The 24,237-nt window shown below is 39.8% G+C and overlaps 1 protein-coding gene and 1 long non-coding RNA gene across 9 annotated transcripts in view; one reads left to right on the top strand and one right to left on the bottom strand.

Annotated features, from left to right (window-relative positions):
* Window positions 1-2,787, bottom strand: part of LOC102900242 — a 79,243-nt gene extending 76,456 nt beyond the window's left edge. For 2 of the 4 annotated variants that reach the window (XR_006596560.1, XR_006596561.1), the window contains exon 1: window positions 2,390-2,787. This is a non-coding gene — a long non-coding RNA (uncharacterized LOC102900242). The remainder of the gene's footprint in view (window positions 1-2,389) is intronic. The other 2 variants (XR_002155856.2, XR_006596559.1) reach the window with 2 other exon arrangements.
* PINX1 (PIN2 (TERF1) interacting telomerase inhibitor 1) overlaps window positions 1-24,237 on the top strand; it is an 87,821-nt gene that overhangs the window by 12,752 nt on the left and 50,832 nt on the right. For 4 of the 5 annotated variants that reach the window (XM_006930758.5, XM_045055654.1, XM_045055653.1 and 1 more), the window contains 2 exons: window positions 11,760-11,852; window positions 18,395-18,471. In XM_006930758.5, coding sequence (XP_006930820.2) covers window positions 11,760-11,852; window positions 18,395-18,471 — 170 coding nt within the window. Of the gene's footprint in view, window positions 1-11,759; window positions 11,853-11,958; window positions 12,024-18,394; window positions 18,472-24,237 lie in introns of all 5 variants that reach the window. The other variant, XM_045055652.1, reaches the window with a different exon arrangement.

Here is a 24,237-nt window from a genome sequence, read left to right as displayed (position 1 = left end):
ATCAAAGGCAATAATGTGCTTTCTCCCCAGATTAAAAAAAAAAAAAAAGAATGCTCTTAAGATAATGAATATTATAAATAGCCTCACTTGTTGGCAGCTAGATATAAATAAAATTTGAAATCTTTGTATGACTGATGGATGATCTGCAATTATTATAAGGTAAAAAAAGATGAAAACCCATATATATGGCATGAGTTTGTAGGAAAATATAGAGAGGAAATACATGTGTGTGTGCTTGGGTATGCATCAGTGGTTTTCAACTGAGGGCAGTGTCTGGAGACATTTTTGTTTGTCACAACTGGAGGTGCTTCCTCCGGTGACCGGTAGATAGAGGCCAGGGATGCTGTTTAATATCCTACAGTGCACAGGATAGTCCCCGATAACAAAGAATTATCTGGCCCCAAATATTAGTGGTGCTGAGGTTGATATACATAGAGTAGCTCCAGAATATCTATTCTGTACATATTTTATATACATAAAATATCTGTGGAAAAATACGGAAGAAACTGGTAAGAGTGATTGCGTCTGGGAAGGGAGCTGAGTGGCTGGGAAACAGGGATGAGAGGAAATTGAGCTTGTGCTATAGTCCTTTTGTACCTTCATGGCTTTGTACCACGTGTGTTTTGTCCTACTCAAAAAATTGTTTAAAAATTAAGTTTAGAGGCGCCTGGGTGGCTCAGTCGGTTAGGCGTCCGACTTCAGCTCAGGTCACGATCTCGCGGTCCGTGAGTTCGAGCCCCGCGTCAGGCTCTGGGCTGATGGCTCAGAGCCTGGAGCCTGCTTCTGGTTCTGTGTCTCCCTCTCTCTCTGCCCCTCCCCTGTTCATGCTCTGTCTCTCTCTGTCTCAAAAATAAATAAACGTTAAAAAAAAAAATTTTTTTTTTAAATAAAAAAAAATTAAGTTTAAAACTGTTTCTTGAGTCCATTTCCCTCATTTACGGCCACTTCTGATGCTTCTGCTCTCCTTTGCCACAGAACTCGAATTTTCTATACAAATTGATTTCAGTTCTGTTCTCTCTTTTTAAAAACTTTTAACATGGATTGAGTCAGTCTCAGACAGTCTGTTTAGCTGCTCTGCCTCTCTTTCGCCTCTTCTAGACTTGGCAGACACTCACTGTGTGGGGTGGGGAACCCGAAACATCACACTCACTTCTCTGGATTTTCTTAGTCTTAACTGGGACTGTGTAATTCTCTGCTTTGCTCCACTATAATATCTTGGAGTCATTCCCCCCCTGCCCCCCAATATTTTGTTGCGGTTTTCTTAGTAAGAGAGACCATTGAAATGAGCCAGTTCACCATTACTGGAAGCAGGACTCTGGCTAGAATGTTTTTTTTTTTTTAAATAAACCTTAGTGAGGTATAATTTACATATATACAGTGTACCCATTTTTGAGAGTACAGTTCCATGAGTTTTGACAAATGAATATACCTCTAATATATAATATCGTAATAACCATGATAAATTTTCATTATTATAAAAAATTATCTTGGGTCACTTCCGAGTCAGCCCCCTGCCACTCTCCCCCCACCCCTCACTTCATTCTCTGGCCCCATACAACCACTGATCTCTCTATATAGACTGGTTTTGTATTTTCTTTTCTGCCTGGCTTGTTTTTCTCAGCACAAGTCATCCATGTTGTGTTTTATCCATGGAGATTTATCCATGTTGCGTTTATCAGTAACTCATTTCATTCCTGAAGAGTATGCCATTGTATGCGTATGCCATAATTGTTTATCTGTTCACCTGCTGATGGACATTTGGGTTGTTTCCAGTTTTTGCCTACTATACCCAGAGCTGCTGTGAACATTTCTGTGCACATCTTCGTATGGACATACGTTTTCGTTTCAGCGAGAGCCCTGTGCTCCCTTCCTTGTGCTGTGTCCAGAAATTGCCTCTTGACAGAAATCCAGGGCAGTCCTTGAGCTCACGTCCTTTGTTGCCCCTCTGTCAAGGATGACAGTCCTATGCTGCCTGTCATCAGTATCTCATGAGTTGTTTCATATCTTTTGTTTTCCCATTGTTTATAGTAGAGGGGCGTGCCCCATGGCAGTTACCTTTTGTGGGCAGAAGACAGGGAGTCTTCCTGCCGTCTCTTTTAAACCCATGTCAGTCAGACTTTGCCTCACTGCTCCACAGAATCTGCCCTTGCCAAAGTCACCAGTGACTTCCATGTTAGCAAATCCAGTGGGTATTTAAAAAAATTTTTTTTTAGAGGGAGAGAGGGAGAAAGAATCTCAAGCAGGTTCCATGCCCAGCATGGAGCTTGACATGGGGCTTGATCTCAATGACTCTAAGATCATGACCTGAGCCAAAATCAGGAGTCGGACACCTTACTGACTGAGCCACCCAGGCATCCCTCCAGTGGGCATTTTTTAATCCTCATCTTACCTCGCCCGTGACATAGATGTTCACTGCTTCTTGAAGCACTCATTTTCCTTGGCTTCTCAGACCCCACCATCTCCTGGTTTTCTTCCTGCTTCACCGGCCACTCCTCCTTAATCTCTGTTGCATTTTTCTTATCCCGGGCTTATCATGTCTGGGGCCCAGCAGTTCAGTCCTAGGACTGCCTTCATCTGTTACCTACACCAATTGTTTATTACATCATGGCCGGATGTAACAACATGGCTGGGATGTTTAGTGACAACGGCCAGATTGCTCGCTATGGTGTCACCCTCTCTCCTAAATTCCAGACTTGTATTGAACCCCCAACTCAGTATTCTTCATTTGGGGTGTCATCAGCTATCAACCTCTCACACTTAACGTGTTCAAACTCCAGTTCTGACTACTTCCCCACACCTGCCCTCAGACAGTTTTGTCCAATGTCTTTCCTATTTCAGTTGATGTCAGTTCCATCCTTCTAGTTATTCAAGCTCAACACCTGTGTCCACTAGGAAACGTTGTTGGTTCTGCCTTCAGAATATATCCACACCCTGACTGCTTCCTGCCACCTGCACTATATCCAGTATGATCTGAGCAATCATTTTTTCTTGTCTAGATTTATAACAGCTTCTAAAGCTGGTTTTCTCGGCCATGGCACTACTGAAGTTTTAGCCTAGATAATTCTTTGCTGTGAGGCAGGTCCTGTGCAAATAGGATGATTAAGCAGCATCCCTGGCCTCTATCCACTAAATGCCACTGGCACCTCTCCCACCTGCCCAGTTGTGGCAACCACAGGTATCTGCACATATTGCCAGATGTCCTTTGAGCAAAATACCCCTGGTTGAGAGCACTGTTCTCAGTTGATCTTTCTTCATCCATCCGTGGTCTTCTGCATAACAGAGTGATTCTTTCAGAGTTTAAGTCTGTGCTATTCTGCTTTCCTGCTCAAAGCTCCCTGCCCCCCACGCCTGCCACTGTTTCCTCCTTTTCATTCAGAACAAAAGCCAAAGCCCTTTCAGTGGACTTGCAGCCATATATAATATGGACCTTTTCTCTTTCTGACCTCATCTCCTGCCACCCCTCTTCTTACTCATTCCATCCTAGTCACTGACCCCTGTGCCAGTTTGTGAATACATCAGGCATCCTCCTGCCTTAGGATTTTGCACTAGATGCTCTGTGTCTCTAGAACACTCTTCCCCCAGTTAGCTTCTATGCATTTTCTTAGCAAGGTCCACACTTACTGCCAGTTTAAAATTGCTTCTGTTTTTGGAAGCCAATTGGAAATTGGTAAGAAATAGCAGTATAAGGATATTATTTAGAAATATGAAGGAAGTAAAACCCAGGAGAACCAACTAAGAATGGAGAGAGATGGGGCAGGGAATTTGCTGTGTTGTTGTTTTTTTAGCTTTGTTGAGATACAATTCACATGGCATATAATTTACCTATTTATAATGTATAGTTCAATGGCTTTTAATATATTCACAGAGTTTTCACCAGAACCAATTTTAAAACATTTCATTACCCCTAAAAGAAAGTCTACCCGGTGGCAGTCATCCCCCATGACCCCCCTACCCACCCTAGGTAACTGCTGATTTACTTTCTGTCTCTAAAGATTTGCCTATTCTGTACATCTCGGGTAAATGGAATCTTACAACATGTGGTCTTTTGTCACTGTTTTCCTTCACTGAGCATAACGTTTTCAAGGTTCATCTTTGTTGTAACACGTATCAGTACTTTATTCCTTTTTGTTGCCCAGTAATACTCCGTTGTAGAAATATACCATGGTATATCCATTCATTAGTTAATGGGCATTTGTGTTTCTTCCACTTTTTGGTCTGTTATGAATAATGCAGCTGTGAACACTATCAGTTTTTCTGTGGCCTGTATTTTCATTTTTCTTGGGTATAGACGTAGAGTGAAATTGCTGGGTGGTATGGTTACTGTATGTTTAACTTGACTTGAGTAACCACCACCCTCTTTTCCAAAACAGCTACACTATTTGACATTCCTACCAGCAGTGTATGAGGATTTTAATTTCTCTTTATCTTTGCCAGCACTTGTTAGTATCTGTCTTTTTTATTATAGCCATGCTAGTGGCTATAAAGTAACATCTACATGTGGTTTGATTTGCATGTCCATGTCGGCTAATGATGTTGACCATTTTTCATGTGATTATTGTCCATTTTTGTCTTCTTTGGCGAAATAGCTACTCAGGCCTTTGCCCAATGTTTAATTGGGTTGTGTGTCTTTATTCTTGCTTAGTAAACTTTTTAATATTTTCCAGTACCAGTCCCTTATCAGATACATGATTTGCGAATATTTTCTCCAGTTCTGTGGGTTGTCTTTTCACTTTCCTGATAGTATTGTTTGAAGACTAAGGATACAGAAATAAGTTAAAAGACTCATCCTATTGTCTGAAGAAACTTAAAAAATCTAGTGCAAAAGAAAGAAATGAAATAAATATCAAAATAATTTGATCCTCCAACTTTTTCAGTTCCTGAATAGTTGAGAGAGAGTAGCAAAGCTTTGGATGGTGAGGGTCTTCTTTGAAAATTTATCCTTATCTCTTTGTTTTCTAAGCTTTTTATTTCCTATCAGGTATCGCTAAGTTTGTATTACTGATGACTGTGGCTGGTTTCTAGCGCACCTAGGCTTGGATACTAAGTGTGCTATTGGGTTGTTTTTTTTTTTTTTTTTTTAATGTTTATTTATTTTGAGAGAGAGCGTGCAAGCAGGGGAGAGGCAGAGAAAGAGAGAGAGAGATTCCTAAGGAGACTCTGCACTGTCAGCATGGAGCCTGACACAGAGCCTGATCCACGAACTGTGAGATCTGACCTGAGCCAAAATCACGAGATGGATGCTTAACCTACTGAGCCACCGAGGTGCCCCCTATTGGGTGTAATGACAAAGTGGACCCAGCTGAAGAAAGTCTAGAAAATAGACTAGAAAACAGCGACCCAGAATGCAGCTGTGAAAGAGGAAAAGCTGGGAAATACGAAACAGAAGTTTAAAGTGAGAAGACCAGCAGCACAAAGAAGAGAGAAAATGGGACAGAGGCAGTGTTTAAGGGGATAAGGGCTGAAGATGGTCTAGAATTAGTGATAAATCCACAGATTCAAAAAATTTAATGAATCCAAGCAGATTACATTTAAAGAAATCTTCACTTACAAACATAATAGCAGGTGTAACTGTGTAACAGTGTAGCAGAACGCCATACACACACGTAAACACACACACACACACACACACATTCACACACACACATTCACAGAGAGGAGACTCTTAATGCAGCCAGAGAAGATACACTGATTATCTGCAAAGAAGCAACGGTTATAAATGAAAGCAGAGTTCTTAACAGTGGAACCCAAAAGACATTGGAGTAATATATTGAGGGAAATATAACTGGCAACCTAGAATTTTACCCCCAGCAAATAAATTTTTCATGAAAGTAGATGGAAAAAGTTTTCAGATAAAGCTTTACCACCAGTAGGCCTTTGATAAAGGAAATTTTAAAGGATGTATTTCAGTCAGGAGGAAAGAATACTTATCATCTGCAGTATCCCCAAACTGGCGGTAACCCAACTGTCCATCAGCAAAAAACTGGATAAGTAAACTGCTATATGTTTGTAAATACAAAGAAATGAAGTATGGTTACATGCAAGACTAGAGAGCAGGGGTTGGTAAGCTTTTTCTGTAGAGGGCCACATAGAAATAATTTGCAGAGCATAGGGTCTCTGTTACAACCACTCAGCTTGACTATTGGACTGTAAAATCAGCAACAAACAATATATAAACAAATGGATGTGACTGTGTTCTCCTTAAATGTTATTTACAAAAACAGGTGGCAGATCAGAGTTGGCCTGCAGGCTATTATTTATTCCCTGGTGTGGAAGAATTTCATTAACTTCATGTTGACAGAAAAAAATGAGACACAAAGATAACATCCAGTATGATTCCACTTGTATAAAAATTGAGAGGGCAGGTGAAAATCTGATATTTAGGTGCCATACTTGGGTGGTCAAGTTATTTTAAAATACAAAGAAGTGATTACTATGTTAAGACAATAGTGATTACTTTGGGGGAGAGGCAAGGAGTTGGCATTGAGAAGGGGCTCACGGGGAACTTTTAGGGTGATATTAGTGTTCTGTTTTTTTTTCCTGGTTGGCAATTACATAGGTTATTTTTGAACATTATGTTATATGTACTTTCTGTGGCTGTTACTCTCCCACCCTCCCGAAAGTAAATGGTTCAAAACCAAAAGCAAGAGGAAGAGTGATTATCACAAAACTGAGGATAATGATTACAATTAGGACAGTGGTTTTCAACTGGGCGTGATTTTGCCCCTCGTGGGACATGTGGCAATGTCTGGAGAGAATTTTGGTTTTCACAGCTGGGGAGATGTTAATTCTATCTAGTGGGTAGAGGCCAGACAGCTAAACATCCTACAGTGCACAGCACAGCCATGCCCCTCCGTCCCCGAACAAATAATTACTCACCCCAAAATGTCATTAGCTCAGAGGTTGAAGAACTCTATTCTAGGAGGAGGGGGCACAGGGGTGTTGGATGCTTCTGGGTGCAAGCAGTGTTCTGTTTTCTAATCCAGGGAGTGGTGGTGGTGGTGGAATTTCTTTATAACTAACTGTATGGACTTCAGATGTTCCTATATATGATGATATGTGTCACAATAAATCTAAAAATTACTTGGTCCCTTTCTGGTAGACTTAATTACTTGAGTAATTTATGTAATATTAAACCTGTAATGAAGGTTGACTGAGAGTAACGTGCAGCAGTTTCATTATCAGGGTATCAACTGTAAATGGCAGTCAGTTTTCCTACACACGTTCAATGACGTGCTTAGGGTGTTAGATAGACTTGAGCCGACCTTGCATGACCATGGTCATGGAGGCAGAAGCTTTTGAGTCTGGGGCTTTTTTTCTTAGAGACATCCACACATTCTTGAAGAGGGAAAATGAGTTGACTTTGCACTTTGGTATCATAACTTCCTCCTTCATGTACTGAATTAGAGAAAACTTTGTAATTTCTTAGGTGATAGGGTTATCAAGAAATCATCAACTCCAAGATTCATAAAGAAAGGAGCTATGAGATTCATTTTTGTAGGTACTAAGAAAAGAAAGCAGAGTTTTTAGTTGTTTGCTTTTGAGATTTGACAGTGCTAGCTAGAAAGTTACTTTTTCTCTTTGATGGTATCGTGATTACTCTTTTCTGAGAAATGCCATCGTAGTTGCAAAAACCCTGGTTGGGGACAGATGTACTTTGTTCTATTGCTGATTGCTGAGGCTGGGCACAGTGTAGTTGGGCCTTTGTGATGTATTCCCAGAAGTGCAGTCAGTGAAATGTTTAAGTGACCCAGGGGACCCTGTATTATTTGTCAGGAAGGTAGTGAGTGTGTAACAGCTTCCAAGTGGTAGTGCTTTGTCCTCATGCAGTCCGGCCCACATGTTTATCTGTGCAGGCTGATTCTTTTGTGCATAAAGCAAGCAGAAGACAGCTGAAGATTTCCTTATCTGTAGATTAAGTTCCACCTCAAGACCCGTAGAGGGTGCTGGTAGCTCTGCAAATGGGACGGAGCAGCTCACTGCTTACTGTCCTGCCCAGTAGAAACCAGGCCTTGCTAACTGCTGCTCCCAATACTGCAAAGCCTTTAGAATCTTCGTGTAAGGGAAGACCTATCCAAGGAATGGACCTGGGCAACTAACAGGTTATTTTTCTGCCATGTCATCCTTGGTAAATATAGTATCTTCATCCAAGTGAATTTTTTATCATATTACTTGTATTAAAGCTGAAAAGCAGATGACACAATAACCCAATAACATATTTTTCTACTATTATAATATTTTTAGTTCGTTAAGACTGTGTATCAATTCATACAGTATTGTTTTAACTAAGTAGAGATTCCATGCTGTTCGCTTCATAGAATGTCTTGCAAAGATTCTAGAAATAACCCTTATTTTCTTGTGGGACATAAAACTCAGTGTATTCTTCAGAATTTCATTTTTTGGAATTATTTTATTAATTAGTTTTCTCTACCAGACTCAACTTAGCTTTTCAGTGGACTTCATGGTTTTACGAAATGTTTGTTACTTCCAGCAGATATTTTGTCCCTTATGATTTTAAATATTTTTGAAAATAAACTGGGATGCCAAACACCTGTTTAGGACAGGGGTCTTCAAGTTTTTTTGCACTTTGAAAAACAGTATACCCTGTCTCACATTTTTTTTTCAAGTTTATTTACTTCTTTTGAGAGAAAGTGAGTGAGCTGGAGACAGGCAGAGAGAGGGAGAGAGAGAATCCCAAGCAGGCTCCGCGCTGTCAACACAGAGCCCAGCACAGGGCTCGAACCCACGAACTGTGAGATCATGACCTGAGCCTAAATCAAGAGTTGGATGCTTAACCGACTGAGCCACACATGCACCCCCCCACCTCTGCCTCACATTTTTGAGAACAACGTTTGTAAGGTTTTTAATCATAGCTTTAAATCATTGCAAAAAATATAATTTCTGGCCTATTGGGAAATACTAGCATTTTAAAATAATACCATTATGTTGTTAAATGTATCCAGTGGATGCTGTATACCAGTACAATTTGATATTCATTGCCACGTATTTATAAATACACCAGCAAGTCTTTAGTAGTCAGAAATGTTATATTTCATTGTTCCTTTTCCTCTGAAATAATGTTTCCATTGCACATACCCCATAGTATTTTATGCTTATATGTTTCTTTTTTAAACTTTTTAAAATTCATCATCCTATTCTATTTCTCTGCCACAAAACAAATACATATAAATACACCATTCCTGGGAAAGACTGCTCCTGTGTAAATCAGCCCCCAGAAGTCTCTGTTCCTAGAGTGGGATTTGCCACCATACCTCTCCAAAAAAGAGACAGAGAGAGAGAGAGGAAAGAATTTGAGCAATTCAAGGTTGCTTTATTTCTAGTAACCCCAAGATTTTAAGTGTAAATATTTTTCTTTGGATGAAGTTGTCATTGTATCAGTAGATGGCAATGAATAAAACTGGGAAATATATTACAAATTTTGAAAATAGTTATTATAATAGTGCAGTCTTTCTGGAAGTGCGTCTCTTGATGAGATAGATAGATTGGTGCGGGGAGGGGGCTGCTTTTGCTGCTTTGATTAAAAGATACTTCCCAGTCCTTTGGTTTGTGCCTTGTTTATATCCTTGCTGAGAGGAGAGTTGTGCCCCTCTTGTAAAGTGGAGGAAGGACCCATGGAAGAAGTGGAGAAGGAGAGCCACATTGCTGCATCCGCTCACAGTCAGAGCAGTGTGGGGAAAAAGCTAGGGACTGATTCCCCTGGGATCTGTCCGTGCTTCGTGTACTGTGGGAAGCCTGTGTCCTCAGCAGGTGAGAAGCTCTCCCGGTGAGGCTTAGTGTCCTCTGAAGTGCAAGAGCAGCTCTGATGGGGACATGGTGTAATGGCTAAGGATGTGGACTGTCAACTCACCTCTGCCTAGGTTTGATAGCCACCTCCTAGATGTGCCTCGTTTAATCCCTCTGTGCCTCAGTGTCCTGTGAAGTACAGTTAGTCATCATGGCCCCTCCTTTGCAGGACATGCATAGAAAGCTCTGGAGTCCAGGGTCTCGTGCCTCATAAACCTTCAGTTGATCATAACTACTTATCTAAGCTGGGAACTTACTAAGTGACTTGTGTTTGGAACATCAAAATTGAGAATATTACGTACCCTAAGAAGTGTTTGACCTCCGAAAAACAAGAAAAATTCACTCGTGGGATATCTGAAAAAAAAAACCCAAGCTGTTTGTGAGAAGTGGCTGCAGGAGAAAATGTTTTGGGTTGCTGATATGATTAACCCATGCTAAGCATAGTCTGAAACCTTGAGATATCTATACATCCTTTGGAGCCTTACTATGTAATTCACACTTTGTTTTTAAAATTGCTGATTTCTAGGAGGGATTACAGCTAACTCCTATAACATAGTCAGTGGACGTGTGCTGGTTTTGCTCCAGTACTAAGGCAAAATTTTCCTTTCCCCCACTTTCTCTAACCTCATATCTGTATTTCTTTATGGAAAATTCAGGCTCTTTTCTACCTGTGGTGTTCTGTTTCTGTTGTACTCTGCTGCCTGACCTTGACACACAGATAAAGGTGAGGGAATACAGGCAGCTAGTTAACTAATTGACTATAATTGACTCTAACCCCAGTTGTACTTGCTCTGACATTTTAGGCAAGGTACTTTCTGGCTCACATTTTCCTTTTTTATCAAAAGAATAAACCTGAGTTTCTTCCTCAATTTGTTTGTGTTTTTGTTTTGTCCTTAAGGTAAGTCTCTAGTGAAATCTGGTATTTGGGGCTATGGCTCAGTGCTAGCTCTGCTCCTTCACACTCTGATTGTCATCTCTGATCTGGTGTTTGATTATCATTTAACCTCTTACCTTTATTCAATTTTTAGAAGAATTTTTTATTTTGAAACAATTATAAACATATAGAAAATTGCAAAAATAGTACTACGAAGAGTCCTGAGTATCATTCACCCACTTTTTCCCAGGGGTGACATCTAACATAGCAACAGCGTAACATTGAAACCAGGAAATTGACACTTGTGTGGACTGTTAATCAGACCATAGACCTTATTAAGTTTTCATCATTTTTTTAGCCTTCATTTGTGCGCGCATGCGTGTGTGTATGTGTAAGTTGTGTGGAATTTTATCGTGTGTATAAATTCATGTAATCATCACCAAGTTAAGATACAGGATTGTCTCATTACCACAGAAGAGCTGCCTCATGCTGCCTTTTTGCATGCACACCCACCTTCCACCCCTCCGTCCTCCAGCACTCCCCCTTCATCCCTGACCCCTGGAAACCATGAATGTGTTCTCTGGCTCTATAGTTTTGTCATTTTGACAACGTTCTCTAAATGGAACATATAGTGTGTAGGTCCACCTTTTTCACAGGCACAATGAGGTTGTTGCATGTATCCATAGCTTGATTCCTTTTTATTGCCGAGTAGCATTTCAGCGTAAAGATGTACCAGAATTTGCTTAGCCATTCGCCCATTGAAGGAATTTTGGGTTATTTCCAGTATTTTACTATCATAAATAAGACTGTTATAACATTCGTTTGTAGGCTTTTGTGTGAACACAAGTTTTCATTTCTCTTCCTTGAGGATTTTATAAATTTCATGTGAATAGCCTTGCCTGATCCACAGTACACAGTTTAAGGAGAGTGTTTCTAATCCTATGAGTAGAGCTCAGTATTAAATAATAGGGCTTCTAAAGATTTTATTTAAAAAAGACCATGTCATGGTAAGAGAATGAATGAGGGGATGGGTTTCAGAGAGTTTAATGCTTTTCTTTCTTTCTTTTTTTATTTTTTTTTAAAGACTCCTCAGACAACAAAGAAAAGAAAACTTTCAGCCTTGAAGAAAAGTCCAAGATCTCCAAAAACCGTGTTCATTATATGAAATTCACAAAAGGTAAAATTAAGCATTTCTTTATTTGTTGTTGAAATCCCCATGTTCATACCAGGTTTCTTAAAGCATTTTTAGCTCTCTCCAACATTACTTCTTGTTTTATGTGCAGAATGGACAAGTATGGGTGGCCTGCCTGGCTTGATGTACAGCAGTGCTAAAGTTTCAGCATTTATTGTGAGTCACCTGGAGATCTTGTTAAATTGCAGATCCGTTAGCTCTGAGGTAGGGCCCCACATTCGGTTTTAGATTACATGCAAGTCCTTTGGCAAAGCTGGAAGCAGAAGTCAACTTGCTATGTAAAAGAGAAAAGTGACTTTACGTCACTAAGTCAGAAAATAATTTTAATTTATTGCTCAGCATTTTTACTTACAATTTCTAGTTTTTGAAGTTTAATGTTGGTATTGAGTAACTCTTAAATTATTCCAATTTACAGAATTGTGTTCTATCTTGAGATCTCCAGTATGAGAAATCTCCCTCCTAAACTGATTTATATTATTTCACACCATTTCTTCATTGAATGGAGTGTTAACTTAGGCATTCCATGGTCATGGCAAAGTAGCATTAGAAAACACATTTGAGAACTGGGTAGTGAATGCCATCTTCTTCCATCACCGCCTCCCTACTCCCTTCCCAATAAACGCCGCCAATTTCAAGTGCAGTTGTCCTGTGTAACCACCAGGTGGCAGTCTTGTATTGGTAAGAAACAATTTAACTTGAACTCCTCAATTCCCCCAGATGTTTTCCCATAGAATAATATTATGCATTAAGTACACTTTCCAGGCACAAAAGCTTATTTGTTGCATACTATACTTCAAGTATAAATGTGATGATAATCCTGTTGTGCTATCTAGTCACCATATGATGGCCTTTCTATGGGAGATGGGATGTACCTTTCTATCTTTATATGCCAGGAAGCACACATCTCTTTGGTTTAGTCTAGTTGGCATGATTGAGAATTCCCTAATTCCTAGAACTTGCCTCAACAGCAGTAGGAGCTGGAATTCCCATTCCTCTTGGCAATTAATGGTTCTCACTTGGGTCAAAACCCCAAAGGTTTGGGTTGGGTTTTGGTTTAAGTGAGAGCCCGTGGCAGAGTTTAATGGAGTCGGGAGCTGAATAGCTTCGGGAACATGTACTAAGAGAAACAGGCACTTCCCCTTTCCCTCTTCCAGCTGCTGTGGTTTGTATGGCTCTTCATGTCTTCCCCTCTTCTTTCAGTTTAGAACCTTCTTTGTTGTTGTCCTCTATGGTTTCTGATTGGGGTTTCTCTCCACTCCACTTCTGTTCTGGAACAAGAACAGTCCCTGTTACCTCCTCAGTCTTTCTGAGAAGAGGCTAAATTGCCACTTTATAACCAGTCATTAAATATCCCTCCTTTTTTCATTATAACCTATAGGAAAAAAGAGACATATCACAGAAAGATGCTGAGCAAATTCATGAAAAGTGGCCTGTAACTTTTTAGATGGCATGTCAGCCTTTGAAGCTTTCACTTTTGCAAATCTAGTTTTCCTTTAGTATCTAACTACATGCATGATTTCACCCGAAGTGTTTGCTGAAGCTGGGATAAACCTCTTTAATCTGCTTTAATCTAATGGATGCTGGGAGTATCTGCTTTCTATTTCTAGTTAAGCCACTTCCTTGCCAGGTGACCCTGTCGGCCTGCTTGATGTGTTGTGCCTTCGTTTTCTCTGAATGAGGTTTGCTGATTTATTAGCCTTGCCTGGGGAGAAAGAGGGCATTGGTATACAGGGAAAAGATATATCCTTTCAAGATATATTGTCAGAAAGGAAGCAGAGATTGAGTGGGAAGATACAGGAAATGCGGATTGAGAGTAAGTGGAAAAGGTGGGAAAAGGAGGCAGAAATCCAGGTGGTGAAGAAAATAATTATTTACTACCCATCTTAACAATCCACAGTGAAAGCAGGTTCTAAAGTGCTTTCATTTAATAAATCTTTTCTTGTAGAACAGTTGTTGTCCCTGGTTACGAATGATAAACCCTCAGTTTTCTCTAAGGTGGATGTTCTTTTTTTTTTTTTTTTTCAATATATGAAATTTATTATCAAATTGTTTCCATACAACACCCAGTGCTCATTCCAAAAGATGCCCTCCTCAATACCCATCACCCACCCTCCCCTCCCTCTCACCACCCCCCCCAACCCCCCCATCAACCTCAGTTTGTTCTCAGTTTTTAAGAGTCTCTTATGCTTTGGCTCTCTCCCACTCTAACCTCTTTTTTTTTTTTTTTTTTTTTTCTCCTACCCCTCCCCCATAGGTTTCTGTTAAGTTTCTCAGGATCCACATAAGAGTGAAAACATATGGTATCTGTCTTTCTCTGTATGGCTTTTTTCACTTAGCATAACACTCTAAGGTGGATGTTCTTAGATCAACAGGAAACTTGGGTTCTGCCATTAGCCTCTCACATCACTTAAGCACTTACCTTCTTTCAGACTCAGTTTCCTGTCTTAAAAATAAGGAAAGATTTCAGGGGTGCCTGAGTGGCTCAGTTGGTTAAGCGTCTGACTCTTGATCTCAGCTCAGGTCTTGATCTCAAGGTTGTGTGTTTGGGCCCCATATTGGGCTCCATGCTAGGCGTGAAGCCTATTGAAAAATAAGTAGGTAAAATGAGGAAAGATTTCTCAGTCATTATAAAGTTCTAAAGTAGGTTCCATTTTATGACTTTTCAGATATGACCAATGTTATGGAACTTTTGATGGGTCAGCATATTAAATGATAATCATTTTAGCCTGCGGGTATGCCCCGCAGTAACTAATTTGCTTATTTGATGAGGGTGATTCATGTTGTAACTCCCATGTGTGGTCCAGAGACCAAATTATGGGAAAATGGCATTTTACATAGCTTGGTTTGAAGAGTGAAGATAAAAATTTGACTTCAGTGAGATTCCAGTAGTGAATAGCACTATAAAATATACTGTTGCCTAAATACTGGCTATATCATTTTAGTTCTAATACATAGTTATTCCTTTTTCTGGTCCCAAATTTCTGCTTTTATTTTGAAACAATTTATTATATAACTTAAAAGTTAATTTCATCTGTATTTGTTTAACAAGCCTAACTTCAGTGCAGCAGTGCAGTTTCTTTTAATTTGAAAAATGTTTGTTGAGGCCTCATCTACAGAGAGGAAAAGATAGGGAGAATGTGAAATTCTACAAAACCATTTTTGAAGTGTTTAGTATATGCAGTGGGAAGTTATCAAGAGAACGCTCCTTCTCCCGCCCCCCCCCCCCCCACTGCCCCACATCGTGCGGTGGCTAGAAGAAAGGTCGCACGAACTGAAGCTGTGCAGCTTCACCCTAGTAATATTACTCAGCCTTCTTATTCCTGTGACAGTTTGCAGCATTTGCTTCTTAAACAAGGAAACTGTGCGGACAGCACAGGTCCTGGTAGCCGGCTTGCTAGCCTGGACACACCAGACTGTAGGACTGCTGGCGTGGTGACCTCCTCCCCACATCGGACTCTGCTGGTGACGGGCATCCAGTTTCCTCTTCTGATTCTTTTCCCATTTAAATATAAAATAGCACCATGGCAGGCTTTTACAGAATCCTGACTGTCTTATTGGTTGTGAGGGTCTCACTTCTTTTCATTCCCTACTCTGATTCCTTCAGTTTTCCTGGTTTTCTGACATCACCCTTTCAGTGACGTTGCCATAATCTTTGGTCGTAGGATTATTATCGGTCCCATGTATTTTCATTAAAAACAGAAATCAGAATGCAGTGTTTTATCCTTTATTGGGGAACGCAAATGAAATTTCTAGGCAAATGAAGCTTCCTACATACACCTGCAGTGGTTTTTTTGTTTGTTTTTTGGGTTTTTTTAAATTTTAACAAACGTATTTCTCAGACCTGCATTTCCTTGCCCTCGCCCCTTTACTCTGAGTAGAAAACTCAGGGTTTTTTTTAAGTCTTTGTTACAATACAGTGCTGTAATACATTTTTTTCCTTAGAACTTGTTGGGTTCTATATGACTTTTACCCTTAAAGTAAGAGTCTCCAAATCTCTGTGATTCTTCAATTCTTATGTTTGTTTTTTGTAGTTTCATTTGCTTCCCTTGTGGACTCCTTGGTGTTGTAAAGTGTATCTGACTATAGTGGTAACTTCTCTCCTTTCCAAATTGCCACTTGGATAGACTGGAAAACCTAATAATCATGATTACTAGAAAAACAGCTAAAAAGATCATAAAGTACTCTTTTCTGAAAGTACTTGTTTATCCTTTTATGGACTTAAGTTCTATCAGCTTGGCTACTGGAAGCTGTTTTTCCTGGTTCTCAAAATGTTATGGCCAATTGAAGACTAATAGATAGATGACCCAAATTCAGACAGAGAACACATATTTCCTTTTAGTTTTTGATTGTCATTTTCTCTAACATCTAAGTTTATCAACAGTATTTGTTTTGAGTTAACCTTAATTCAAAACTGAGACCAGTAAGCTTTCAAACTCAGTTTTAATATATTTACCTGATTCCAAAATGGCCATAATTTTGTAACGTTGATAAACTTTTCACCCAAGACCATTGACTAATAACTATTTCAGTATTGCTTCCGTCTTCACATTTTGATCTATCTTTAAGTCCCTTTCCATTGGTCTCTGACTCTTAATTCTTCTCTGTGTTTTGTTTTCCAGATCAAATCCAGAGCAAGGCCTGTAACAATCCTGGTTTCTACATTTACTTAAGTGAACTTTCTAAAGGATAAAAATTTCTGATACAAGAACCCATCACCAAACCCTTAGAAACACTTGCACCTTCATTGGTACAGCTTACTCTCTCTCCCAGCTTGGCAGTTTTCCCTTTGATGTTTAGATTTGTTTTCAATCTCTGCGTGTTCATAGTTTGACATCCTGTTTTAGAATTGTGATCTTGCATGTACCCTGCCTTCTTTAATCCCTTCAGCATTCCTTTTAGTTGAATTGCTATAAAAGAGATCTTAATTTGCATTTCTTTTAGGGTTTCTGTTCCATTCCAGAAGATAGGTTGGGGATAGATGGCGAATACATATTTTGAACTAAGTATAACTCCTTTTTCTGAAATAGAAGCTGCCACCCTGAATGTGCTCTGCCGTGCAAAATGGGTTATGCTGATGACAAAGCTAAGAATAGATCTCTAGACCTCCTCCTGAGGGTTTGTCCACTTATCCCCACCATGTGCAGTGTTATTCCCCACTTTTCTGGTTCATTTTCTGAGTTCTTGTCTGGGATATGCTTCATTTTGTTCTTAAGTAGGTTTCCTATGGGGTCTGTTGTATGGGTCTGCTTAATAATCAGAACCAGGAGGGCTTTGTTTCTAGCTCAGGAAGAAAGGAGAGAGTAACACAGAGCCACGAAGGAACATGTCCTTCCTGATAGAAACAGGTCGTATTGACTGGACCATTGAATCTGGTACTGCTGCCTATGAAACTGGTTATGGCGCCTGGCTTTGCATTAAATCCAAGGGTGTTTTGTTTTTTAATTTCATGGAGTCACTGAGCGATATCATATTTGAATGCCCCAGTGATTGTCAGTGAACTAGAATTTTCTGGGTCATGCCATTACTTTGCCAAGTCAGTTTGCTACAGGAAGCTAAGAAGACCAGTGGGTCCATGACATTGGAACTTAGGCTTCCTACTCAAAACAAAAATTCCTGTGTCTAACCTAGAGCCTAACTCCCCCAGAGCCTCAAGACTTTACATGTAGTAGTTACATTTTAAAGTGCATTTGCCATGTAGTTGACAAATGGGAAGAGATTCAGTTGACTGCTCACAGAGTATTATTGGTAGAAGTGGAAATTCCAAAGAAGTGAATCTTAAATTAGTTGGTTTGTGGGTTTGAAATTAAGTTAAAGAGTTTAGTGTTTTTAATAAGAGGCATAGGTCCTTTGGACAGTGCTTTGCCGGAAGCCATTTCATTTCCTGCTCTTATTATGTATCCTTTTATTTAAAGATGATATAGTTGTAACAGTAAAGAACATTTTAAAGAGAAAAATCTGAAATCCTTTCACCCTAATGTAGTAATTTTTGTTTGCATTTATTCTTTTTAAATTTTTTCTCATTCATTCAATTAGTTATTGAGCTCCTATGTGTCAAATACAGTATGCTCTCATTCATGTGTGTTTAAAAGCTGTAAAGCTACCAGCATTTTTTGTTCTGCATTTCATAATCCTGAGTAACTCATGTCTCCTTGAAGTAAAAAATAATCTGTTTTATAAATGGGAAACCCAGAGACCCAGAAATCATAAGTGAAAGGTATACCAGTAGTAGAGCTAGCTTTGAAATTCAGTTTTCCTCTCATGCTACACGCTTTTGATTGTTTCTACCATAAAGAAGAGAACATCACGGATTCTGGTTGTGAAACACTGTCTTGAGTTTTAAGTCATTTTAAAATTTATTTGATTTTACTTGTTAACTAAGGAGTTGTTGTGAAGGGAGGCAGAAAGTAGTTTACAAAATTGTCTCTTTTCCAAAATCCATTTTGCTTTCAGGATTCTCATAGTTTATATTTGTGCCCCTTATTTTAGAAAGAATGGTATTACTGAAAGGCACCGTGTTGTTTTTCTAGGGAAGGATCTATCATCTCGGAGCAAAACAGATCTTGACTGCATTTTTGGGAAAAGACAGAGTAAGAAGACTCCTGAGGTATTAAGCCACATACAATTGATATGTTCTGTTTCAACACCGCTTGGTTTTCAGCTGTGCGTGGAACTATTTATATCTATTACTGATAGTACTCTTTAGATAAAGCTCCAAAAAAAAGATGTGAGAAGTCTCAAAGGCTAAATGTGACCTTCTTAATAATAGTAGTTGGAAGATACAAGGATTCTAAAGAAGAGTATGTGTCACCTGCTTTTTCCCTTGTGTGAGGACTGGAGTAAACTCTGGGAAGAATGCCTTTGCTGACATATTCAATGGGGAAAATGTCTCTCCCATCCGAGGATGCTTGCAGCGGTTTTGTTTGCTCAGACTGCATAACTGTTTGGGATATGGCTTGGGAGGGACAATGTCATCTACATAGACCTGTCCTGGTCTGCTTCCTTTTAAAAACATTTTGAAAGTGTAGGATCATCACCAAGAATCTGTAAGGGATTTGGATGTAGTATTTCCTCCATTGTACAATAGTGTTTGTCTTAAAACTAGGCGAGAGCAGGGTGACTACACCGTACCCTACATGAGATGAGTCCATAATTCATAAGCTTCATTAGTAAATTGGGCTTTGTAATTTAGTATGGAGTTTTTTGTGCCATTTCCAAAGTAAGAGGCAGTCCTGAGTTTGGATGTCAAAATAGAATTTGTGAAATAGGGGTTTCTGGAGATATAGGAGTAAAAATTTAAAATTGGTGTTGCCTCCAAAAATCTGCAGTATGGTTGCTATAACTATTACTCAGTTAATCTGGTGTGCCCTACTTAGGTTTCTTTATTGGTTTCTAGCCAAGGCCCTGGTGCAATTTTTTCTGACATTGCTCTAGACTGACAGGAATTTTTCCAGGGTAGTAGCTTTTTGTTACTTCATATTATTTCCGAAGACTCTAGAATAAGCAGTTATTAGAAATTTTTGCTCGGTGATTTCCTTTGCAGGTTGGGACTAAATTCCATTTGTCAGGGCTTTTCTGCCCCTACACCTTTAAAGTGAGGACTGAGGAAGCAGTGTTCCGTTGGCTCGCTGAGGGGCGGTGTTTATAGGTCTCTGCTGAGTCATGTCAAAGGCAGGTGGGTCGTTAGGGAGGAGGCGTTCTGCCATCAGGCCACACTGGATGTTTCACTCCCAGAGAGGCTGTTGGAAAGAGCAGAGGATCATCAGACAGCCCTGCTTCTGGTCACCCCTCTGCCCCTCAGTGGTGACTGTATCACCTGGATTGGCTCAGGCAGGCCCCTGCCTTGTTCACTAAAGACTGCATTTGTCTTATCTGAGTCTTCCTCTTTGATCACTGTCCTTTGATCATGCTCCATAATTTGAGTATCCTCAAGGATGTTCTATCACCTCTGCACTGACCTAACCATGCCCTCCCATGGCCACACCTGGCACCTTTGCCTCGGCCCCATAGTCCATCCTGGACCCCTGAAAATAACCTTTTTGTTCCAGCTCTGTCAATCCTGCATTCTTACTGTGCTGGCATTTCTGGATCTTTGCGTTCTTGGATTACTTGGCCTGCCTTTTTCTCCCTGCTGCCGGAAACCGTGGTCTTTTGTAGCACTCTGTTTGAAATTTTATGGTTGAACAGATCAGGGAAGGAAACTTTTGGTAGAGCTTTAAGAGAACTTCTGTGGTAAGCACAGGAAAGCTTTTTGTTAAAGGCAATTAGAGGTTTCTAATCCTCTGGCAGACATCTGCCTGAGGGCCACTGATGTTAGGTGCCTTGAGGTTTTCAACACTGTCTGGTATTACTTGGCCTTTTGACGGTGATGTCATTCATGACCACGTTGACATGAGCCTGTATTTGAGGAGCTTCGGAAACAATTCTCTGGTACTAACCCAGGGAAAATCTATTTTGGTGCAGTTGGTGTGGAGAAGACCGGCCTTATAGGATCCTGTGCTTTGTGCAAGATTTATATCCAGGCGTGTCTTCATCTCTCATTCCAGCTTACGGTCCTCCTCTTGTTGATGCATTGAACATCCTGATTGTTCGCTGAGGAAGTTTTATATCAGGACGCAGCACTTGGTCTGTAGCAGTGGTTCTCAGCATCTCTTGCACTCAGTCACCTAAGGAGCTTTTTAAAAAATGGTAATGCCAGGGTGCACCCCAGGCCAGTTAAATCCTAATTTGGGGTTAGGGTCCAGGAATAGGTATTAAAAAGAGAAGAAGAAAAATCGTTTTAATATCAAATAAACCCTACCCAGATGACACAGGTGATTATTGGGAGTAAGGATTGAGAGCCACTAGTAGAAGCCCTGTCATATGTGACATCTGGGAGAGCTTCTGACTTTAGGATTACGAATGTTGCCTAGGACAGGGCTTCTGAAATCTTAATCTGGACACAGACCGTCTGGGAATTTTATTCAACTGCAGGTTCTGGTTCTTGAGGGTGGGGTGGGGCCCAAGAGTCTGCATTTCTGAGAAGCTCCCAGGTGATGCCGATGCTGCTGGTCACACTCTGCTGCATGCAGTACAAGGAGTAGATTGGGCCCCGGTGGTATTTGACACTTAATATACGTCTGTACGTATTTGCATATAACATGGAATGTATTTAAATCTAATCACATTTTAAGACACCAACTAAGAAGTATTTCTGTAAAGCAGAGTCACTTTTAAGTTTTTATTTAAATTCCAGTTAGCATTAAGTACAGTGTAGTATTAGTTTCAGGTGTACAATGTAGTGAGTCAGCACTTCCATACAATACCCGGTGCTATCACAAGTGCCCTCCTTAATCTCCATCACCTCTTTCACCCGTGCCCCCACCTACCTCCCCTCTGGTAACCCTCAGTTTGTTCTCAATAGTTAAGAGTCTATTTCTTGGTTTGCCTTTCTCTCTAAAGCAGAATCACTTTTAAATTTAAGTTTTAGATATGTGTGGATTTTCATATATAGAGTTGGCTCTCATTGAGGCACACCTGTACCTTCCCTGAATAAATTGTTGCTATGAAACCTTACCATGTTAGTTACAACGGTCCTTATAGCCAAGGGCAGGAGGCCTTTGATGAGATTTGTTTGAAAATACAACCTCTTTTGGTTCCTGTTTGCAGTTGGAAGTAGGATCACTTGTTTTTACTCCCTTGACCCCCTAACAGTATTGGCCTGAAATTATATTTGGCATTGCCAAGGTAAAGGTGCTGCTGCAGGTCAAATACCTAAAGAATCTTAGACACCATGGCAGTGTTGAATGTTGAAGTAGTAATCCTCCCTGGGTGCTCTGGTTAAGGTGCTGATGATAATCTTGTCTTTGCATCTGGATTTAAAGAACCTTGGGCACATCTGGCTTGGGCAACATTGTCTCTCTCACAACTTAGCCTGACTTACTGATTTCTGTAACCCCTGACTGTTGTAGTGATAGAAAAGAAACTACAACCTTATGAAGCATGTATGTGCTGGACACTGTGAGAGACATATATGATAGTATTTCATTTAATCCTTGTAACACTTCTGTGAAGTAGGCATTATTATCACCTTTTTAGCAGTAAGGAAACCAAGGCTCAGAAGGATTTGTTATGAAGGTCCAACACAGCACAAATGGGGTTTAAATCCAGGTCCCTCTGACTCCAAAGTCCTTGTCCTTTTCCCTCTGCCACAATGTTAATTAACTTCTGTGCATTAAAAAAAAAAAAAAAAAAATCTATGTTTAAATGAGTCCAGTTATGCCTCAGAAATTTTCTTTGAGATTTTGTTAGAGACATAAGCAGTTAATACGTCATCATAATTTTGTGGGGAAATGGTTGGCTATTATTTTGCTGAAAATAATGGTTTAACTTCCAAAACCTCACTGCCTTGCCTTCAGTCAGAATTGAACTATGGTGGGTTCAGAAGCATATTACAAATGCCTGGGCCAGCTTTGGGAACAATTTACTGTGCTGGTGGGAGCTGAATTAAGAAAGAGCCAGCCAGGGGCGCCTGAGTGGCTCAGTCGGTTAAGCATTCGACTTTTGGTTTCAGCTCAGGTCATGATCTCACAGTTTCGTGAGTTTGAGCCCACGAGCTCTGTGCTGGCAATGAGGAGCCTGCTTGGAATTCTCTCTCTCTCCCTTGCTCTCTGCCCCTACCCCGCTTGTGCTGTAAAGAAAAAAAAGAAAGAGCTAGCTTTAGTTTCTGGAGCACAGATGCTGTGTTACTTGTGCATTTTCTGGTTTCTCATATGCATCAAATGATCTGAATACATTTATATTCAAGAAATATCTGCAACCCTTAATTAATAACAGATTTTTTTTGGCTTTTTGCTTTAAAGCTTCTTATTTGGAAATAATTACAGATGCATAGGAAGTTGCAAGGATAGTTCAGAGGGGTTTCTTGTACTCTTCACCCAGTTATCCCAGTGATTACATTTTGTACAACTATAGCATAAGATGAAAACCAGGAAAGTGACATTCATACAGTCTGTGTGTGTAGTTCTGTGTATGCCACTTTACCCCATTTGTGGATCCTGTAACCACTGTCTCAGTTAATTACAGAACTATTCCCTCACCATAAAGGTCTCCCTCATACTACCTCCACTTGTAGTCAACTCCCTTCCCTGCACCTTCCCCAACCTCAGCAACTGCTGCTGTCAACACAATTGTCTGATTCAAGATTGAATGTTCTATGTATCAGCCATTTGATTTCTCACAGTTACATGCTGGGTCCACTTACATCTGTAACAATCACTACCCAGATTTTAAGGGCTGATCGTAGTTTCCATGATCTACCTTGGACACTTAATGCTTGCTAGCTTTTATGTCTTTTGCTAGATTGTATGTCTTCTATCTTGTGGAACTTTAGAAAATGCCCTATAGAAATCAGATTGTTTGATGTCTTTAAAATCCAAATGTATTGATGAAGTCCTTTACTTTAGTAATGTCAGAAGTACATGAAACTGTAAAGTGATGATAAATATAAAGTGGTATCGTTATTATATGACAGGTTTGTTCTGTGCAACATGTCAGTGCAGGAGAGGTCCTTGGACAGTATCTCTGGGTACACTCCTTATAGTGGGTTGGTGAACTCCTCTAAGTTGCATGCAGAATTTGTTTGTGGGCTTATGTACATGTAGGTATGGATGTATAAAGTCCAGAGCTTTCATCAGATTTTCCTGGGAGTCCTTGATCCAAAAGGAATTTTTAAAATCCAGGACTGTGCATAAAAAATCTCTTCCTAGTTAAAAAAAAATTATATAAAATGAACATTTTCTTTGTGAGGGTAGTAGTAGTAGTGAGCCTTGTATTATGTAGAGGAGCAAACTGTGCCAGACCAGGAATCTGATTCTTTAATTATTTTGAATATAATATGTAGGAAAAAAAACCACATCAAAATAACAATCTAAGCTAAACCTAAGATGTCTGGGACACATTGATGAAATTTCGATTATGCCTTTTATCCTCTCTCTGATCTTGACACATCAAATGAAGAAATCAATCTCCTGTATTTTTACACATGGAGTTTTTCATCCATCACACACACTGGACAGTAAACTACATAAAGAGAGAGGATTTGTGTTGTATTCATCTCTGGGCCTCTGGCATGGCCTTGAGTCAGTGCTTGGCACATGGTAGGAATTCAGTAAATTAAAATCTCCTTGCACTTCTGTTTTTTAAAAATGGACTTGTTTCTCATCTTAAAAATGGTTTGTATAGCTTCAAGGTTGATATTTGAAATATTTTTTTCCTTTTGGAATGTTTTAATTAATAAATAACTGTCTCTTCTCTGAGAGTAGGAAATATTCATCAGTTAACTTTCAGTCCTATGCCAAGCATAATCCACTGGTACACCTAGTAGTTTCTCAAG

Source organism: Felis catus, chromosome B1 (genome assembly GCF_018350175.1).
Source record: "Felis catus isolate Fca126 chromosome B1, F.catus_Fca126_mat1.0, whole genome shotgun sequence".
Classification (NCBI taxonomy): Eukaryota; Metazoa; Chordata; class Mammalia; order Carnivora; family Felidae; genus Felis; species Felis catus.
Note: the sequence above shows the minus strand (reverse complement) of the source record. Positions and strands in the feature narration are given on the sequence as shown.